This window comes from Pyrus communis, chromosome 7, assembly GCF_041283825.1.
Source record: "Pyrus communis isolate YQ-2024b chromosome 7, ASM4128382v1, whole genome shotgun sequence".
In the NCBI taxonomy this organism is placed as follows: Eukaryota; Viridiplantae; Streptophyta; class Magnoliopsida; order Rosales; family Rosaceae; genus Pyrus; species Pyrus communis.
The window spans coordinates 19,958,625-19,979,361 of record NC_142571.1 but is presented as its reverse complement, the minus strand read 5'-3'; the positions used below and the strand labels follow the sequence as shown (position 1 = coordinate 19,979,361).

The following is a 20,737-nucleotide window of genomic DNA, read 5'->3' as shown; positions in this document are numbered from 1 at the left end:
AAGGAATGGATGTGAGTAAAAGATAAAAAGACAGAAGATAAATAAGGGAAAAGATTGTACTTGAGAATCCAAACCAGTGATTTCATTCTTCCAGGTGACCGATTCTATATAAAAGTACATCACCACAAACTACAAATTGCAAACCTTACAACAATGACAGGTATACATTTTTCCTAAAGGCTAGAGCAAAACATGCATTCCCTCTTTTCTATCCACCATTCTGCTTGCCCAAAACCCAAAGTCAAAACTAATTTTTTAGTTGTGCACACAACATAAAAATATAAACCCGATGCTATTGAAGATTATATTTCTGATCCGACAAAATTGGAGCGATAAAATTAGCATGATTCCTACGCAAGATGACACACATAAATAGAGAAATATTGAAATTATATTGAAATTATATTTCACATCATATCAATGAATTCGTGAGCTGATTGATTGGGTAGTATAAATCAATTATGTAATTAAACTTGACATACATATGAGTTTGGTGTTAGATAATCCGACATTCTCTTGTACTCGATCTATATATCAAACCAAATAATGGATGTGGTTGTCAGGCTGCACAAAACGCAACCAAGGTATTTTTAAACACTGCTCAAAAACATTATAATACGTTAAGTGCAGGAAAAATATTGAATCCCGAACTTCTGCATTTAGCTTCTACATATTTTCCCACATTTCTCTTCTATATAAATTTTTGCATTTCGCTTCATTATACCATTATAATGATCTAACAATTTAAAAAAAGAAACACCATTTAAGATAAATTTTAGTTTTATTTTTATTTTTCATACTTCATTTTTACATAGCTCTTATACGGATAACTCATATAGAGATTAGTTATTCTTTGGGATGAATCTAAGGTTTTACACAAATAATTTTTCAAACCGAGCACATAGAAAAGTGTAAATATTATTATATTGAAACTAAATTCGCGCACCGCCGTGGATGGTGGATGTGCACAAACTCGAGCAACCTGCAAAACAGTAAACAACCATGAACAAGTCTATGGTTGGGGGAGGGGGTGCAGGCCAAAGGCTGTCCAATGGTCAAGTTAGTGAGTGATTTTAGACTCAAGCAGTTGGCAAGAGAATTGAAATGTTTAGATAGCGTTACTAGAGATAAAGCCTAGATGGGTATACTTATGTTGTGGGAGAGAGACTTTTTTAGGATGGAATCTTCGTTCCAAGTCAAGAGAATCCTAAAGGATATCTAGAAGTAGATATTGCACCCTCTTAGGAGTGTAATTACTTACAGCGCACGCCAATCCTTAGATTGTAGGAACTCTAAGACTTGTAGGATCTGATTGAATCCATCCGGAACAAATCATATGTTTTGCATAATAAGCATGGTCATCCAGCAGAGTCATAAGGACTCGGCCTATTAACCCGAAATAGGGTAACAGTGGCACCACTGCTTCGTCTAATACCGTTCGCCCAGAATTGGTGAGTCCATAACTAGACTTCTGAGGTAACTGTATTGGATTAGCCTTACTCTGGCCCTGAAAAATCATTGTCCCACATATTATTTGATTACATGAGTATTGAAATTTAGGAGCCATTTAATAACCATTTCGCTTTTCAGTTTTTGTTTTCATTTTTTGAGAACTGAAATCTTGCTTAGTTACTACTTTTAGCTTTCATACTAAAAACTACGTTTTGGAGTTTTCAAAATTTTCTATTGAGTTTTCACTTTTTGGTTTTCAATTTTCATTTTTTTTTAAACTAAAACCTAAAAAATATTACCACAAGATTTTAGTTTTCAAAAAAGTAACAACTATAAAATAAAAAACTACAAACTGAAAACCAAATGATTATTAAACAGAACCTTAGTAGTGAATTTCATCTTACATATGTTTCACAAATCATGTTTAGGGAAGTGATATGTTCTTCTGTGCATTTCTTTTTATCAAATCTTTTATATCCACTTGTGCACTTGTATTGGCATTCTCTGGTAATTATGTTTTATTTTGCAATCCAATCTTCGCTTTCACTAATTTTGTTAACCTTGAAAATTATACGGACTAGGTCGAAATAATCTACGAGCTGTGAATGATTGCTGATGCTGGCATGCTAATTAGTTGCCAAGTTTAGTCGGGAGAGTAAAATGAATGTGGTGGTGTGGTGATGGTGATGGTGATGAAATCTGAAGATAAGGTTATGCAAATCTGAAGACAAGGACTTTGGCTGAGGCCTCTCGACCTAGGGTTATAAAATCTGAAGATAAGGTTATGCAAATCGCTACCAAGTTCAAGATCTTCTGCACTGGGTTTGCATCCTCCACTCTATATTAATTGGTAAAAATATAGGTGCGCCGAACATGAATCAAGTTGTATGGATAAAGATACTCAAGGGAGATGAGCATCTTTAAGGTAAAAGTGGTTCGGCCATCCAAATTTTGAACTCTGAAATGCACTTACGAGTAATCAATCATAGAACACCTCACATTGCTGGGAAAGCTAATGAAGTGACATCGTTTGGCGAAAGAATTAAAGACTCTTCGCCAGCTAAGAATTGGAATAAATAATCAGTCGAAACGGAAGTAGGGTTTTTTAATCAAATTGAAGGTATTCCTAGATCGACTATTCTTCAACTCTAGTGATTTTCAATCAAACTCCATTTGTCGTCGTTTTGTTAATTCAGTGATGTTCAACCTAACTGAATATATGCTGACGAGAGTTAGTGAAGCAGTTAGTTATTTTCTCAGGGTGGGAGAGGGCTTCTAGCCGAACATCTATTTGTGTGTTGTTTTGAAGGTCCTCTTTACATTACAAAACCTCTTCTATTTATAGGGGTGAATTTCGTGATGAACAAGTTTGCTAAGTGATAGAACCCTATTAGAATTGTGACTCCTCAACATGTACCTGGATATTCTTGACATTGTTTCATCAAACCCCTTTTTTACAGAGATTATCTCTATCAGGTCTCGACCACATCGACTAGAACTAGGATTCTAAATCTAGTCCCTTTATGCATCCAATTCATTTCTTATTTGATCAGCCACAAGCTTTGATTCTTGAAATGATTCGAATCTTATCAAAATTAATCATGATCCTTAGCAATTCTAATTCATCTTGAACTCAACCGAGCCACACCTAGATCTGATCCTTTAGCAACCCAATTGGGCCGAGACCATCAGCCCTCCCTCTTGATTTATGTTCCCTCGACCCAAATTCCAAAATTCAAACCCGAACAGATTTACTTTTAGAGCCATCCATTAATTTACATATGAAGTTATGATGAGATGAAAAAACATGTTGATGTCAGTTAGGTAGGTTTAGAACAAACACGAAGATCTGAGCTCGAAACAAGAACATGAAAATGCATCAAGAAACCTACTTCAAGGACTCTTTTTAACTTCAAAAGGCTCAGAAAGGTATTAAATTAAGATTTGCAAAAGCTGTCAAATGTGATTTCTAGGGAGCCCTTTTCAAGGCCAACGACCAAGGGTTTTATATTTATGATGTTCTTTGCACAAAGATCCAGCATAAAATCGAAGGAATAAGACAATCTTAAAAGTTAATACGGCTTTTTCCTCTCCCATTTGACGTTTCTAATTGTCCTACCAAACATTCACCCATGCAGGAATCTTCTCCTTCTCTACGTTTAACCCTTAACTTTTATAAAGACATTTTGGAATATATAGTTTTGTGTATGGTCTGCATCCTAATAATGTATAAACTTTACAAAGTCATGCACAAACCTTAGGGTTATACTTTTATCAACTTCCCCACCAAATTTCAACTTTTGGGTAAAATTTAAAATCCCTTCCTATTGAGTGAAAACAACAATGCTTTTGCAGATTACTGAATAAGCTTTTGATTTTTACCTTTTGGACTGAGAGTGTGACCAGCATTCAGAATCAAATGTTGTTGATTAAATTCATAATTTTGTATAGTTAATTCTTGAAAGTGATGGCCTCGCCAAATAGAACAAACAAGAAAGACATCATTTTTTTGGTTTTTCTCTTCTGAATGATTTATCATGATTTATGCATTTTTTTTTTTTTTTTGCTCCCCAATGTGTCAGCTAGTAGGAAGAAAGAAGCTAAAAGAGGGAGCGACTAAATCACTGAGTGAAAAAGTAGAGTAGAAGTAAGCTACATTTAATATATATGAAGGTGATAACTTTTTTTATCTTTTTTTCTTTTTTAGTGTACAATTTTCTGGAAAAGATGTTGCCATAAAACAAAGATCAACTACTCAAAAAAGCACTACAAACAAAGTGGATAATAAGTTTTAACTAAAAAACAGCCAACCACACCCTCCTTTAGTCCTTTTGACTAGGATAAAAAAACATGATTACAACTTACAACAGTATAGACATTTGACAGATTAACATCCGGAAGAAAAAAGGAAAAAGAAATAAAGAGAGATTATTTACACAAACAAATTGGATTAAAACAGTATCAAATTGCGTGGCTGTTGTAGGAGAAATTTTGTTGAATAAGTCAAATAAACTGACATCGTTTCTCACAAAACTTATATCAAATAATTTTACTTTTAATTATATCGAGGTCTTTTATATAAAAATTTCACATCAACGATTACACGGGTGATTTAGCGAAGACAGTGTCGATGCTATTAGTGGTAGGTTGCTTCCCGTCTCTCTAAAACTTAACAAATATTTAGGTGTCAGCTAGTGTATACTACTTTGTATTTGATTCATTTATTATGTGACTGAATTTGTAGTCGGTCACATGAGAAATGCTAAGGAAACTCTCTTAAAAGTGGGACTTTCCATGGAATCTCTGTAACCTCATGGTTTTGGCACAATACTCGTGCCTTCATTATAAACCAATGTTCTGAAAACAAGAGGTGGTGGAGAATCTCACTTTGAGAGTCTCCTTAGCATTTCTCCAGTCATATAGTAAATCAAATACAAAATTGTATACACTAGCTGACACCTGAAAATTTGTTAAAGTTTTAGAGGGACTAGCCGCAGTTTACCATTAATAGCATTGATATTGTCCCCATTATATACAATGATAGAAATTTTCTTTTAAGCGAAATGATAGTAGTTTTATTATAACATTAAAAAATAATGTAAATATCAAAGAGAACACTGCGGATAACATTCAGGAGATCCTCAAATCAAAGGGCTTCGACTTATGTATTAGACAAGCCAACTTGGCCAATTTAGTAGCTACCATAATGATGAATTTGTGGGAATGACGAATCGGATAAGAAGCAAAGAAACACATCAAAGTCTTAAAATCATCAATCACTGAACTCACTAGATTAAGACTTGGTTTGGTACTGAGGTGATTCTGAAAAAAACTGGTATCAAAAAAAGCTGGGAGCTGTTTTTGTGTTTGGTAAACATTCAGCTTCAGTTTTTTTTCACAGTTTTGGGTGAAAAAAAGCCAAAAACAAGAAGTTGCAAAACCCAGTTTTGAAAAATCGGCTTTTTCACATCTGTTTTACATAAAAGTTTACCAAACACTATAATACTGTTTTTTTTTTTTTCAAAAGCACTTTTACAAAAAAGTTTACCAAACACTCTGCTGCTTTATTTCACAGTCGCTTATTCTCACAGCACAGCAGAATCAGTTTTTTTTCAAAACACAGCAATACCAAACCAGCCCTAAGTCGGCACTCTAAAGTCAACATTAACTCTATTCTTGACTAGAAAATCAATCACTTGGAGAACTGACACCTGAGAGATTATGCATACAATACTCATAACATAGCTAACTAGATAACAATCCTTGAATATAAGCATTGCTGTTTCCAAAGAGAAATTGCGAAAGAAGAATTATTGTTAATATCAACATGAATTATGTGCTCAACGCCATCACATATTTACCAAAACAATGAAATAGATTCAGAAGTAGCCAATAAGACACAAACACAAAATTTCACTTGGAGTAACATACAAAAAACCTCACCATATATGCACCTATTAAAGAAAATACCAAAACGAAACACAAACTCAACAACATATGAATGTAAAACAAAAAGAAACAAACTACGACACACCTCATATGAATGTAAAACAAAAAGAAACAAACTACGACACACCTCATGTGATCGCAATACAAACCCAGGGAGCACATATTCTCTTTGTGATAGCTTTTCTAGCAAGTAGTCTTTTTGTGCTTATAGGTATTTTGTGTGCCAGTCAATTTCAATAACTAGTTGTCAAGACAGCTTCACTGTTAGAAATTAGGGTGTGCTATCCACATATCTCATTTTACTTCTCACACATCTGTTGATAATTTTTATCCGTGGATCTTCTTCAATTCATCCGATTCGACGGCTGAAAATTAAAAAAAAAATATGTGAAAAGTAAAATAGGATGTGTGGATATCAGACTTCTAGAAATTTAGCAGCCGATTAACTAGATATGGTGCTAATCAAGAACCGCATCGAATTACGTGTTAATTAATGATATCCAGAGTACTAACTAAAACCTGAAGGAGTAACATCTTATCAGTTAATTAGTTAATGGTGATTATTTTCCAATTATCTGGCCATTCATGTTTCACCCTGGGGAATTATGCGGCACTAGTTAGCTTGGGAGCGTGACACATCACCTTGTATAAGTATTACCCATCAGAAAGCCCTTTGGCAAAATACGGATAAGCCCCAAATACCAGAAGAAAATAAAGATTTACACCTACAATTTAAAGGGTATTGACGTAAATCTAACAAGAGCTAACAAGAGCGGATTCAACAACCCTTTGACCTTGTAAACTCTTGTCTACAGACTCCAGGGACAACTACAAGTCAACAGAATTATATTTTGTTTGTTCGGTAGGACCTGCCATTCCATATTTCCATTGGTTTCTTCTCCAAAGCATTCAAGCTCTTCTCTCAAGAAACATGTTTTTGAAAAAATAAGCTCCTTAAAAACCCAGGAATCTGTTTTTCCTGAAATCCCTCTTGGGAAACTATTAAAATCCAATTCTTCTTGTTAGTTTTGTCCCTCATCAAATTTTACTTGGGTTTTCTCTCCCTCTGTTCGGTCTAAAATTCTCTTAAATTCACTACCACCAACTTTTTGAAAAGAAAAGAGAAGAAAGAAGGCATGGACAGACGCCGCAGAAAACAAGCCAAGACTAGCACTTCTTGCTCTGAAGGCAAACCCACCAACTCTTTCGCTTTCACAAAAATAACTTTCTGGGTTTTCATCTTTTTGGTCAATCTTTAATGGGTTTTCTTCATTTCTTCTTTTTGCTCAAATTTCACTCTTCTTTTGGTTAATTTTTCTTTTTTTAAAAAAAAAGTAAAAAAGAAGCAAAAACTTAGGCTTAATTTCTTTGATCTTTTCCACTTAATTTTTTAACATGATACACCATTGTTTTTCATACATTATTGGTTATTTCCAATATATAAAGTCTCTGTATCTGTTTGTTGCATGTAATTTGCAGAGGTGAGCAGTATTGAGTGGGAGTTCATAAACATGACAGAACAAGAAGAAGATCTCATTTGCAGAATGTACAAGCTCGTCGGAGACAGGTAAGTACGAATGTGCCAAATTATCTTCTTTCTGAGTTTCACCCTTATGAAGTCTGGGTTTATTTTTCCTTTTTAGGCAAAAAATATATGAGAAGCAGATCATTTTGGTTGTTGAAATGTGGTCACCATAGTTCTTGATCATGTGATTGCGATTGTTATTTAAGTATTTTTTGGCAAAAGTTATGTCCCATGGTTTGGTGAGAATGGCAAGAGTTTTTAAAACCAAAGTACTTTCCACCGCAACCAACCCACCATAGTTAATGTTTTAGGAGTAGGATTATCTCATCTCTTTTTTTTTTTTCTCGTTTTTCCTCTGATTCTATTTGAAAGTTTATGGTTTAGTTACGTTAACATTTTATATTAATTTTTTTTTATAAAAAAAGACAGACAAAATAGAGAATGTGAAAGGAGAAGATGAAACAATGAGGGGAAAAAATCCTAGTACAAAGTTTTTTTCACCATTTAATAGTTTTATTCGTCTTTTCATCAATATTAAGAGGTCATCAGTTCGAACATACTTTCTCGTTGACAAAAGGTAAAAATTCGTTCTCTTATATCCATAATGCTAAGGAAAATGCTTTAGAAGTTAGAACCCTGCTCTTTCGCAGATTTTGCAGAAGAACTTTGGGTGGAGGGAGACATCTTGGTTAGGGGATGATCTCTCTCCACCGTAGAGTTAGAGAGGAGCACTAACATGGTTGATTGACTACGCGACCACCAATTTAACTAAGAAAGTGGAAAATAACCGTAGGTCAGAATAGGCACGTGCCCCTCCAAGCCTAAGTTGGCTCACCCCTATCCTTCAGAGAATCCATTTATACTTATATCGTTCGAAAGAACACTGAAAGCAATGGGTCTAATAGCAATTTCAACATATTTGTTGTGTAACTTCTTATTTTATTGTAGAGAGAATATTCAAAATTTGAGTTTCTTCCAATAAAGGGGACAGAAGTACCTTTGGACCAATTTACATGAACAAGGTATTAAAAGACACTAGGCGTTAGTCAGGCGGCAGGTTGGGGCTTAGTGCCTAGGCGGACTAAAGTAAATCTATTATATTTCATGTAAACAAGTGTCTCTTTATCCTTAAAAATTAGAGCAAAAACTATAAAATAGAATGACATATATATTATGAAGTAATGGAACATAATGAAGGCATGGGGAATAAACATATAATGTGTGTTCATTTAAGTATTCAATAAGTCTCTTACAATTTATTGAAAACAATAAAATGCAAAATGAAAGTTATTTATTTTCTGTCTAAGTGAGTCGCAACCTAGGCGAGTGCCTAGATAGGTTTGGGCGGGTTCCAAGGTAGTCTAGGCGGGAATTTTTAGAACAGTGACATGAACATAAAGATTAAGAACCTTGAATATATAATTCTCTTACTATTACAATGTGCAAGTGCAAGAATCATATACTTATCCACAAATGATTGTGCAAGAATCATACATTGATTGTTCTCTTATTTTGGTCTTAACTAGTGGAAAATATATAAGTGTTCTGCCGAGTTCTAACTAGACTTGTATATAGCTCAGGTGGGCTCTTATAGCTGGGAGGCTTCCAGGCCGGAAAGCGGAAGAAATAGAGAGGTTCTGGTTAATGAGACATGGAGAAGTATTTGCAAGTAGAAGAAGAACAGAGCTTAAGACGACCAATAACAGATACAACAACTCCTGAAGATTTTTCCCTTTTCTCTAGCTAGGAAGTAATTAGGTTTGGCTGTTTAATGTTGTAGCTTACCTATCTGGCTAATTTATTGAAATGAGACTACTTACCCTCTCTCTCTCCCTTGCATATACAAAGACAACATTGGAGAATGATTCGATGAAAGATCTTTGACATTTTACCATGTACATAGCATTAATGGTTTGCCCCATACTGCTTTATCTTGTTCTCCTATTTAAACAGATGATTGGTCTCTATCTTCCCCTCGTTGAATTTAGGGTTTCATTCAAATTATACATCCATGCAACTTCAAGATTTTAACTCTGCAACCACCCCCCTTCCCCCAACCAACACCCCCCCCCCCCCCCCCCAAAAAAAAAACACCACCAAAACCCCCCCCCCCCAAAAAAAAAAAATTGTAAGTATCTCCCTTGTCATGTTAATGGGCGATGCTATGGTCGTTGAAGTTGATCTAAATGGAGGACCATTTAATACTCTTAGAGTATCATAATTTTTTCGCTTGTTTGTATATATAATTCATTCATCTTGGCATTTGATTAATGGAACTAGTAATGAACTTCAGTTTACTTATACATTATTACTGTCACCCGATCCTTATCGCTAACACTCTTATATTTAAAAAAAATGTATACAACCAACGATTAGTCTGCAAATACATGAAACATCTAAGCAATGCAAGATGAACGTCGGGGGATGTGTATCTCGGTTTGCATGCAAGTGGCATCTTATCGGGCTTTACGTGTTTATTAGGCTTAGAAATGAGAGTAACGGTAATGTCCGATTGCTAGAAATGAGGAACTGGGAACTATAATAGAATTATTCTTTAGAACATATACGTCTATGTGAGTGACTTTTAAAATATGTGGGAATTGTTAATACCTTGAAAATTCTCATGCTAGTACACTTAATTGATATGGCATGGATTTATAAAATGTGTTTTCTGCAAAATCGTTGCTTTTTCATTTATTGATCTATTTTTATGAAATGTGGTTTGCTATACATACCTGAAATGTTTGTGAAACGAGAGGGTTAGTAGAGGATCGTTAACCTAATGTCAAGGGCAGTTGTCACATCGAACTCTTATCATGTCTAGTTCATTGAGTTGTTACGAACTATATTGCTAAAATTCTATTCAGTTTCGTTGTGTATTCCAAAACCGTGTTCCGCTAGGGTTTAGTTGAGTGGTCTAGAATCCTGCTCCATCTAGATTCTGTTGAGTGGTCTGGAATCTCTCTTCCTCTACGATTCTGTTGAGTGGTCTGGAATTGTGTTCTGTTAGGATTCAGAATCCTTCTTCCAATTCGGTTCTGTTAAGTGGTCCAGAGCCCTAACTCCGTTGGATTCTGTTAAGTGGTCCAGAATCTCATCTCCTATTTTCATTGGATTTCGTTGAACGGTCCGACATCCCTTTTCTTATCGGGTTCGTTGAGTGGTCCATAACCTATCTTCATTTAATTTCATTGAGTGGTCCGGAATCCCATTTCATATTTGGTTCCTGTGAGTTGGTCCAGAACCCTAATCTGTTAGGATTCCGTTGTGGTCCAGAATCTCATTCCTTATTTGGTTTGGTTAAATTGGTCTAGATCCCTCCACTGTCTGGATTCCATTGAGTTAGTTTGGAATCTCATTTCCTGTCTGGTTCGGTAAAATGGTCTGGAACCCTGTCTTCAATGGATTCCATTGAGCTTGTCCGAAATCCCATTGTCTTTTGGTTCCTTTGAATTGGTTTGGAACCAAATTCCTAAGAATCTTTTTGGGTTCCCTTAAGTTGGTCTAGAAAGCGAAAACTTAGGATGTATAGGCTTTGGTTGAATTGTGTTGTTCTAACCCTTGTTTTTTAGCATATTTCTGAACGAAATATTTGAGAATCTTTGTGAACCGTTTTAGAAAAGCCAATGGATGTTGTGTGATTCCTTTGGGATTTCCAGGGAGTTTAGTTATGATTTTATAAAGTATGGTTTTATGAATTATTTTTTATTTGATTGGTTAATCAATGTGGTTAAAGGTAATTTGTGCATAGCTTGTTCATTGAAATGTTATATGTTGCTGATTGTGGTTTTGTTGATGGAAAACATTGTGATATATGTGAATGATGAAATCACATATTGATGCATCACGCATGTTAGGAGTTGTTTGGAACTCTGTCTTTGTCCAGTGATGTCATGAGAAATTTCAAACTTAACAAAAATGTGAACTATAAATAGCTTGATCCCCTGTTTTAGTACGTAGGCAATCTAACATAAAGATTAGATGCAGCCATAAAATAGAAGGAAATGATATCGCGTTGTTGAACTATTGGGTCGTTTTAGTCATGCCTTAGGAGCGAGGCGTGTTGTGGTATAGTTACATTCTGACGTCACGTGTTGGTCCTAGAAGTATCTCGGAATTTGGGTGTGACAATTATTCTTATCAATGTCCCATGAACTGTTAACAGTGGGGCTCGATAATTTTCTATTTGAAGGATGTTCTACAAAATTAATGAATGGTTCGGAACCACTTAGTATTACGATATAGTGGTATTCCTTTTTACTTGTAAGGAAAATATCTTAGATTCAAATCTCATGGACGGCAAGTTCGAAACTAATTTATTTCCCCACCTCATTATTGAAAATATATCATTAAATAAAAACAAAAAACAAAAAACATTTCGAATCATGAGATTACTTTGTTGAGCGTGATTTTTTGACAAAGTTTATTAATAAGTTTTTTGTTTCGGCACATTCTTTTTTTTTTTTTTTTTTTTTTTTTTCTTTTAATGTTGGGATTTTGTGGCCACTTCTTCCATGACTGCTAGTTTTTTTTCGTGCACAATATTTTACTAGTGCCAATCAGGTGTGCTCTTATTATAAATGGTCTTCTATTTGGCGTGATTTGCAACCTTTATTTGTAGATATTAGTCAGAACTCCAAATGGCTGGTGGGCAATGGTGCTTCTATTCACTTTTGGCATGCAAATTGGATTGGTGATTCAATTGTTAAAAGGTTGGATATTCCGCAATCTCTTGGTAAATTGTTGTTCGCACCTGTTTTAGACTTCATTCATAATGGAAATTGGTTTTTCCCTATTGATATAACTAGTGCCACCCTTTCTGCTATATAGTCTGAAATTTTGACAATTAAGCTTCCGTTGTCGAGATTGGATGATAAACTAATTTGGTTGACTGTTTTCGATGGTGTACTGTCTTTATCTTTGGCTTATAACTTTAAGCATAGTAAGCAAGCAATTGTTCCTTGGAATAGATGAGTTTGGCGTAGATGTTTTCGACCACATAATTCTATTTTATTATGGTGTTTTCTTCACGGTAAACTTTTAACTGATGATTTATTGCTTCACCAGGAATTCTCTCCTTTGTGTCGAGGTGCTCTTTGTATTATAAGGCTACTGAGTCAGCTCAACATTTATTCTTCGAGTGCTCATTTTCTTTGGAAATTTGGCTTAGGGTTTTAGCCTTATTTCAAGTTTCTACTTATTCTCCGATATCACATCATTTTTTTCTTATCCTTTGCAGCGTGGGTTCGGTACTCAACTTCAATTATTGTGAATTTAGGAACGTGGAATATGGGAACCTTAACGGGAAAATATTTGGAAGTGGTGGAAGTTATGGTGAGGAGAAGGATAAGTATTATGTGCCTACAAGAAACTAAGTGGGTTGGTCTTAAGGCAAAGGATCTAGAAAACACAGGTTTTAAACTTTGGTATTCGGACACAAATAGAACGAGAAATGGTGTTGGCAACATCGTGGACAAGACCTTGACACAAGATGTTGTAGATGTTAAGAGGGTAGGAGATAGAATTATGGCAATCAAGATTGTAATAAGATAAGAACTCATCAATGTGATTAGTGTGTATGTACCTCAAGTAGGGTTGGATACGAGTTTGAAGCACAAATTTTGGGAAGATCTTGGAGACCTGGTGCAAAGAATTGCTCAGAAGGAGGAGGTATTTATAGAAGGAGATTTAAATGGACACGTGGGCAAGCAAACAGGCAACTATGGAGGTTTTCATGGTGGCCATGGTTTTGGGGAGAGAAACAAGGATGGGGAAGCCATCTTGGATTTTGTAATGCCATATGATCTATTCTTAGCCAACACTTTCTTTAAGAAGAGAGAAGAACATACGATCACCTATAAGAGTGGGTCGTGAAAAACATAAATAGATTTTCTTTTAATGAGGAAAGGGGATCATATAGCTTGTAAGGATTGCAAAGTTATACCAGGAGAAAGCTTGGCTAATCAACATCACTTGTTGGTGATGGATGCACATATCAAAAGAGAGAGAAAAAAGAACAAGACTTGGAAGTGGCCAATGACTAAATGGTGGAATCTGAAAGGAGAAAAACAAGCCATTTTCAAAGAGAAAGTAATCACCCAATGCGTGTGAGATAGAGAGGGGGAAACTAGCCAAAGGTGTTATTCGATGGTTAGTTGTATCCGAAAAGTAGCAAAAGAGGTATTAAGAAAGTCTAAGGGTTTTGCTCCATACCAAAAGGAATCATGGTGGTGGAATGATGAGGTACAAACAAAGGTGAAGGCTAAGAAGGAATGTTGTAAAGCCTTATACAAGGATAGGATCGATGAAAATGGTGAAAGGTATAGAATAGCGAAGCAGGAGGCGAAGAAAGCTGTGAGAGAAGCTAAGCTAGCAGCTTATGACGATATGTATAAGCGACTAGATACCAAAGAAGAAGAGTTAGATATCTATAAACTAGCTAGAGCAAGGGAAAAGAAGACAAGGGACCTAAACCAAGTGAGGTGCATCAAGGATGAGGATGGAAAAGTTCTTGCTACAGAGAACGCAATCAAAGACAGATGGAGTGATTATTTTCATAATCTTTTCAATGAAGGACATGAAATGAGTACTTCTTTGGGGGAGTTGAGTAACTTAGAAGAGTGTAGAAACTACTCCTTTTACCGCCAAATCAGGAAGGAAGAAGTGGTTGTAGCTTTGAAAAAGATGAAGCATAGAAAAGTAGTGGGCCCAGATGATATACCGATTAAAGTATGGAAAGTCTTGGGAGAGATGGGTATAGCATGGCTCATAGACATTTTCAATAGGATTTTGAAAACAAAGAAGATGTCAAATGAGTGGCGAAAAAGTACTCTGGTGCCTATTTATAATAATAAGGGCGACGTACAAAATTTCATGAACTATATGGGTATTAAGCTAATGAATCATACAATGAAGCTTTGGGAGAGAGTCATTAAGAATAGATTGAGGCAAGAGACACGGGTTTTGGACAACCAATTCGGGTTCATGCCAGGGCGCTCAACCAGGAAGGCAATCTATCTCTTACGAAGATTAATGGAAAGATATAGAGATAGGAAAAAAGATTTACACATGGTCTTTATAGATTTGGAAAAAACGTATGACACGGTCCCAAGAGACATTTATTAGAGGATTTTAGAAAAGAAAGGAGTACGAGTAGCATATATCCAAGCTATAAAATATATGTATGATGGAGCAAAGACTGTCGTAAGAACTCATGAAGGACAAACCGAAAGCTTCCCTATAACTGTAGGGTTACATCAAGGCTCATCCTTAAGTCCTTACCTTTTTGCATTGGTAATGGATAAGTTAACGGGACATATTCAAGATGATATTCCTTGGTGTATGCTTTTCGCAGACGATATAGTGTTGATAGATGAAACTTAGGAAGGGGTAAATGCGAAGCTTAACTTTTGGAGATAAGTGTTGGAATCTAAAGGTCTTCGCCTAAGCTGATCAAAAATATAATATATAGAGTGCAAGTTCAGTGCAAATAGAAGCCAAAATGAGTTAGGGTAGCGAAGCTCTCGGCTACCCCCAATCGTGACCTGCTGGTCTAGACTACCCTTACATGTATTCGACTCGTCTATACCGGGGTTACAGTGCATATGGTATGTTCTTAGCAGACGAGCGAATTTCTCGTAAGCTGCCGATTGAACTTGAGCCAAATTGAGTGACTGATTTTCTCCGTCCATCGTGCTACCTACTCCGATGTGAAGTGGATGATGTTCCTTGTGGGCTTAGCCGCGAATAAACACTTTACTTGGAAGGTTGCTCATGTTGACTATCGAAATGTGACCCCAACCGTGAATGTATGCTCGTCTGTGGGCCTAGTCGAGAGTCCCCACTTCTCCACGCGCTAAGACGGGAGTATACGCTATCTTGAGGGCTCAGTCTAGAGTGTACACTACCTGAACGCTCAGTTCCTGGCTGGTCGAGTGGCTGCTTGTCGGGACGCTGTTAGAGAGTTATTCATATACCCTTGTCCTACTTCAGGACACCTTATCTAGGACACATTGTATCTCTGTGTGCTATAAAAACTAGTTTACCAAGGTCGTCTGCTATGCGAGGGCACTTGTCAACTCTCTAACTTGTCGAGAAAAATGTTGTTCTCTATTTGGGTTGGAAGAGCTTGGAATGAATGTATCTCCTTAAGCAGTGGAAGTGTGATAGACTCTGGGCGTGAGATTTGAGTTGGAAAATGTCAAATTCGCAGAAAAATATGGTGAAAATGCTCCCGATTCGATCGTCGGTCAGAAAATTTGGAGCCTGGATGGTTGAACTAATCTTGGACTGATTTAGGCTGCTTAGAAGGCCACGAGAGCAGGTTGGGCCGCGGGAATAGGCTGGGCCACGTGAGCAAGCTGATCAGCGTGTGGCGCACATGGGTGCAAGGCTAGGGCTCGGCTTGGCAAAGTGTTAAGTTCGCGTCTGGTTTGAGTAGCTCGAGCTGTCTCGCCTTGAGCTTGGGCCCTTGTAGGCTTGAATGGCACGACTTGGGCCGTGGTTGTGGTGCTGTGGGATTTGCCAAAGGTGGCTGCCGTGGTGGTCACCATGGTGGTTTCCACGGTGGTGCCTCGTGGGGGTGACGCTCCATTAACCACTATGTTGAGCCTTGTAGATCGCAAAGGTCCTAATCCTTGAACGTTGGAATTTCCGTTTGTTAAGGTTTCCGAATCTCTTGCCATTATACTTTTCTTTTACGTTTTATCAAAAGATTTTAAACAAGAAACCTTAAATGCGAAAGTCTTCTACGAGCGTGTGACTTAACTCTCAATGAAAGCACCAATTTGTGGATGCAAAATTCTTTCTCCTTGCTCTTGGACAAAATTGCACCTACAAAACAAATAACACCTTATGTCAAGGCCAAGAGCCACACACGCCCATGATGAATGTATTTTTAGGGGGGGTGGGGGGCTTTAGCCGAAGAACCTCTGATGCCAAAGTTAGAATTTTGAGGGGAAAGTGTTTGGAGAATTTAGAGAATTTAGCAAGAGAATTGGAATTGATTTTTGGAGAGAATGTGGGGGTTTATATAGGGGTGTGGCTAGCCCCCTTGGGAGAGGAAGGACCGGCCACTTGGATGGTTTTGTGGGTTAGGTTCTTGATTTGTGGTTACTTAGCTAATTAATATAATAAAAGATGAATGATTTGGGGGTTACCTTGCGGAGAAGATATGATAAGGATGGATGAAATAGGTTATAAATAAATACCTATTTTGGGCACTTTTGACTTGATTGAAGGATGATTGTCCATTGCTCGTGCGTAGGAATTCCGGTCTGCCTCAAGGGTAATTTCATCCTTTTCACCCAAGAACCACGTGTCATCTCTATATTCTTCTTGATTATTTTTGGCTACACACCCATGTAGGGGGTCCAACATCAAAACCTCGAGCCCATCATGAAAAGATCATCGTCCTTGTAATGCTGTGGTCTTGTAAAGTAAAAATTGTGTGGCGGGGGTTTCGGCCGTCAAGAAAGAAGTCCCTTCTATGACAAGATTAGGTGGGGATTGGTTTAGGCCGAAGCTTTGTTGTCATAGTCCCTTAGGGTATGTTTTGGATGAGGATTTTTCGAGTAGTAAGGAATTGAGGTCAAGCTATGAATGAATAAATAGAGGGGATTCGAAAAAGGTCCTCCATGAACATTACATTGGCATGTGAGAGTTTTGTAAATAACACCAGAACTATGCCTTTCCGAGTACGAAGTTGTAGACACCTAAGGTTAGTTTGTCGTGCAAATTTGTAATCAAAGAAATTGTAATTTTAACTTTATTGTACAATTGCGATGATGCTTGGTTTGATCAAGTTTGTTGACTTTTTAGTGACAAATCTGTATTGTCCTTTTTTAAATACCGACCGCCTTGAACTTTGAATGAAATTTTCATTTGATTCAAAAGATAAAAATTGAAGCTAAAGTGGATATGAACTAATTAATCCAAGATCACCAAAATGTGACCCAACTCCCATGCCTAAAGGTGCTCACCTGCTCGAAATTCCATATACTCAGTTAATGAAATGTTTTGATTTTGATAGAGGCCATTTGATAATCATTTGGTTTTTTGTTTTTTTTTTTTTTTTTTTTTGTTTTTTTTTTTTCACTTTTTTATTTGAAATCTTGTTTGATAATTATTTTCATTTTTTTCAAAATAAAAATAAAAACTAAAAACCAAAAAATGAAAACTCAAGACCAAATTTTGAAAACTCAAGGAAATAGTTTTTAGTTTCCATTATTATTTTTTAAAGTGAAAGTAGTTACCAAATAAGATTTAAGTTTCTAAGTTTTCAAGAGAGTGAAAATTAAAAACAAAATGGTTATCTAACGACTATTAATGTATTAAATCTAATGAGAGCATTTTTGCTCATCACCATACACCTAATCAATTGACACATGTCATTTCATCTAACTCTAGTTAACTTTTATATTAAATGTTAGTTTTTCAATTTTGAAAAAAATTAACCAAGATTAAGTAAAATGACACGTGTCAATTAATTAGATATATGATGAGTATACAACATAGTTTATGACGGCGAGCAAAAATGCTCCCAAATCTAATTAGCATCAATTGATTTCAATTATTCACAACTTATGAAACTTCGAAATTCACACCAGAGAAAAAGAAGACATGAAACGAATTGGCGGAGTTGAAACGTTTTGGCTTTATAATGATTATTATATATATATTTGCATGAATAGTTAAGCATATGTAATCTAGGTGTAAATGATTGTAAAAATAGAAACTAGATATTATATTTCTCCTCACCGAACTAGATATGGACTTTCCAATCCAAACATTTCATGAGCACTTAATACTACGGTTCAGTAGTATTCTTCTTCATTTGTAAGTGAGAAATCTTAGGTTCGATTATCGCCAAAGGCAAATTTGAACCATATTATTGCTAACCTATTGTGAGGCTAAGCTCACACCTTCATCTACGTGTAAATAATATCATTTCTTAAACATTACAAAAAAAAATAAAAAATCTAAACAATTCATGTATGTCCTAGAACCTGCAATGGGGTACCCCATATATTAGCTCAGATTACCATTTCAATTAGTAACAAAGTAGTTTGGTTCGAGCTTGACACATCCCGACCCGGAATATCCACTAGGACTCCAAATCGAGCTATGATGGCCGACACCTAGAAGGTGACAAAGCCATAAAGTGTAGTGATCACTACTACAAAATAGGGTTTTCATGACACATAGAAATTTTTTTAATGACATTCTTTTATTAAAAGCGTCACTAAAATAAAATTATGATGCAACTTAAAAAATATAAATAAATTAAAATAAAAAGATAAGAAAACCAAGTGACAATTATCAAAAAGAGATCAGTTTCACACCCACTACAATTGCACGTTTGAACAGTTAACCTATTTAGCCTAAATCTCATCCTTTTTCTTTAATATGTTCGTAAAGAAAAATATAACATAAACGGTGGAGTGGGACTTCGTTCCCCATCAGGACTTTGTTTTGCCATTGGAGAGGACAATATTCAACAGCAAGGCTGCAAGCCAGCAAAAGTCCCTCCTGCACCACTGCCATCTAGCCATCTGAACAACATGCGTCGTCGCCCCTCACGGCTCCACGCTTTCGTCAGCCATCACTGGCCATCGTCAATTTTTAGGTAAATCCCTTATTTTCATTTACATAAGTTAATTGATGATTTGAGATCTATGTGATATGGATTTTGTATGATTTAGTGTGAGTTTATCTGGGTTTGGTGCTATTTGTGGTTTTGATGTTCAATCTGTTATCTAGTTTGAATTGGGTATTTTGTTGTTTGAGTAGGTTTGGATGGATTTGGAGCCAATTCGGTAGTAATGTCGATTCACATTTGATTTTGCTGTGAACTTATATTGGTTTTGTTTTTCTAATTGTTAATTTACTGGGGTTGGCACTGGTGGGCAGTTTAATTATGTAAATTGTAGGTTTCAACAACTGCTGGTGCAAAACGCGTGAAGAAAGGCTCACTAGTCCCAGAGATTTCCGCATTAAGTAGTCAGACAAATAAAGAGTTTGAGGCCTCATCCAAATCAAGTGCCTTTCCCCCTGCTTCCAGTCAATCCTCCGTTCATGCAGATCATATGCAAGTGAGATTCTTTCTCTTCTTGCCTTTAATTTTTTGTGCTATTTTTTTATGAAATAGTATGATTACTGGATGTTTTTGTTACTTGTATGTACAGTTGTCCTATTTTCTAGATTATCACAGATTAATGGATGCCTTTTTTTTTTTTTTATTGCACGGTTACTTTAAATCAACCTTTGATTTTATACTAGAATGGTTAGAGAGAATTTATTGTGTTCGTTTATTTTCTTCCATGTGATCTCAAAACTACATTGCACTTTTGTTGATCTTTTTGTTTGACCTGTGGAGGATACGGAAATAATGATTTTAAGTTCAAATTTTCCAAGATTCTAGAGATAATCAGAATGACCCTTTGCAGTTTATTTTTTGGTTTTAGCATGTGAAAGTAAGAATTGTTATTCTTCTTGATTTTTTTAATTAATGTTGATAATTTTTGTGTAGAAAAGGTGGGAGTCTCTCTTGCGTCAAGGGAGGAGGATATTTGTTGTTGGTGATCTTATGCTCAACCAAATTTTGAGAAGAACTAGATTTTAAATTAAGTGAACTTACAGTTTTATTAGTAGGAAAGCTCTATACATTATATTGTCTTTTGTAATACTTCGGTGGTGGATAAATTTCAAATTTATGAAGCAATATTGTTTCATTTGAGGTCAATATCTTGCTCTCTGGATGAATTATGTAGGTCGTGCTTTCAAATTAAAAATACATTATATATGTCATCAAACATATTTCAGGACATGTATTGAACAGTTTATGACACGCTTTGTGTGTCATTGCTAATATTCAATGACATTGCAAATGGTTTCAGTGCTATAGTACATGATGCTATATAGAAATAGATGACATTGTTTTTTTAAATCAATCATACTTGTTAGGTGACCATGACACTCATTCATCTGTTTATGACACATTATCCGCGTTTCAAATTGAAATAGATGACATACTTATTTAAATCAATGACACTTGTTAGGTGTCTGTAGAAGCTACACATGACACTGTGCATATGTCATGTTTTGTATACCATGACACTCATTTCTCTGTGGATGACACTTAATCCATGCCTAAAATGGTTATAGATGACACAAGTTAATTAATTCAATGACGCTTGTTTGGCGTCCTTAAAAGTAATACATGACACTTTTTCAACGTCATAAAAAGTATCTTTAATGACACCCACAAAGATGACGCTAAATCCTTGCGTCATTAAACTTTTAACATGACCC

General features: G+C 35.9%; 1 protein-coding gene and 1 long non-coding RNA gene across 3 annotated transcripts; both read left to right on the top strand.

Moving 5' to 3' along the window:
* Positions 1-6,781: 6,781 nt before the first annotated feature.
* LOC137735256 (transcription factor CPC) lies at positions 6,782-9,324 on the top strand. The gene is made up of 3 exons (XM_068474666.2): positions 6,782-7,089; positions 7,381-7,468; positions 9,007-9,324. The coding sequence occupies exons 1-3, from the start codon at positions 7,038-7,040 to the stop codon at positions 9,146-9,148; spliced, it is 282 nt and encodes a 93-aa protein (XP_068330767.2). The 5' UTR covers positions 6,782-7,037; the 3' UTR covers positions 9,149-9,324.
* A 9,433-nt stretch (positions 9,325-18,757) lies between these two features.
* LOC137722310 (uncharacterized) lies at positions 18,758-20,238 on the top strand. 2 transcript variants are annotated; one of them, XR_011066752.2, is made up of 3 exons: positions 18,758-19,052; positions 19,337-19,518; positions 19,961-20,238. It is a non-coding gene; the product is annotated as an uncharacterized LOC137722310 (long non-coding RNA). The 2 variants fall into 2 exon arrangements; XR_015964596.1 differs by having other exon boundaries at positions 18,759-19,052; positions 19,956-20,238.
* Positions 20,239-20,737: the final 499 nt, after the last annotated feature.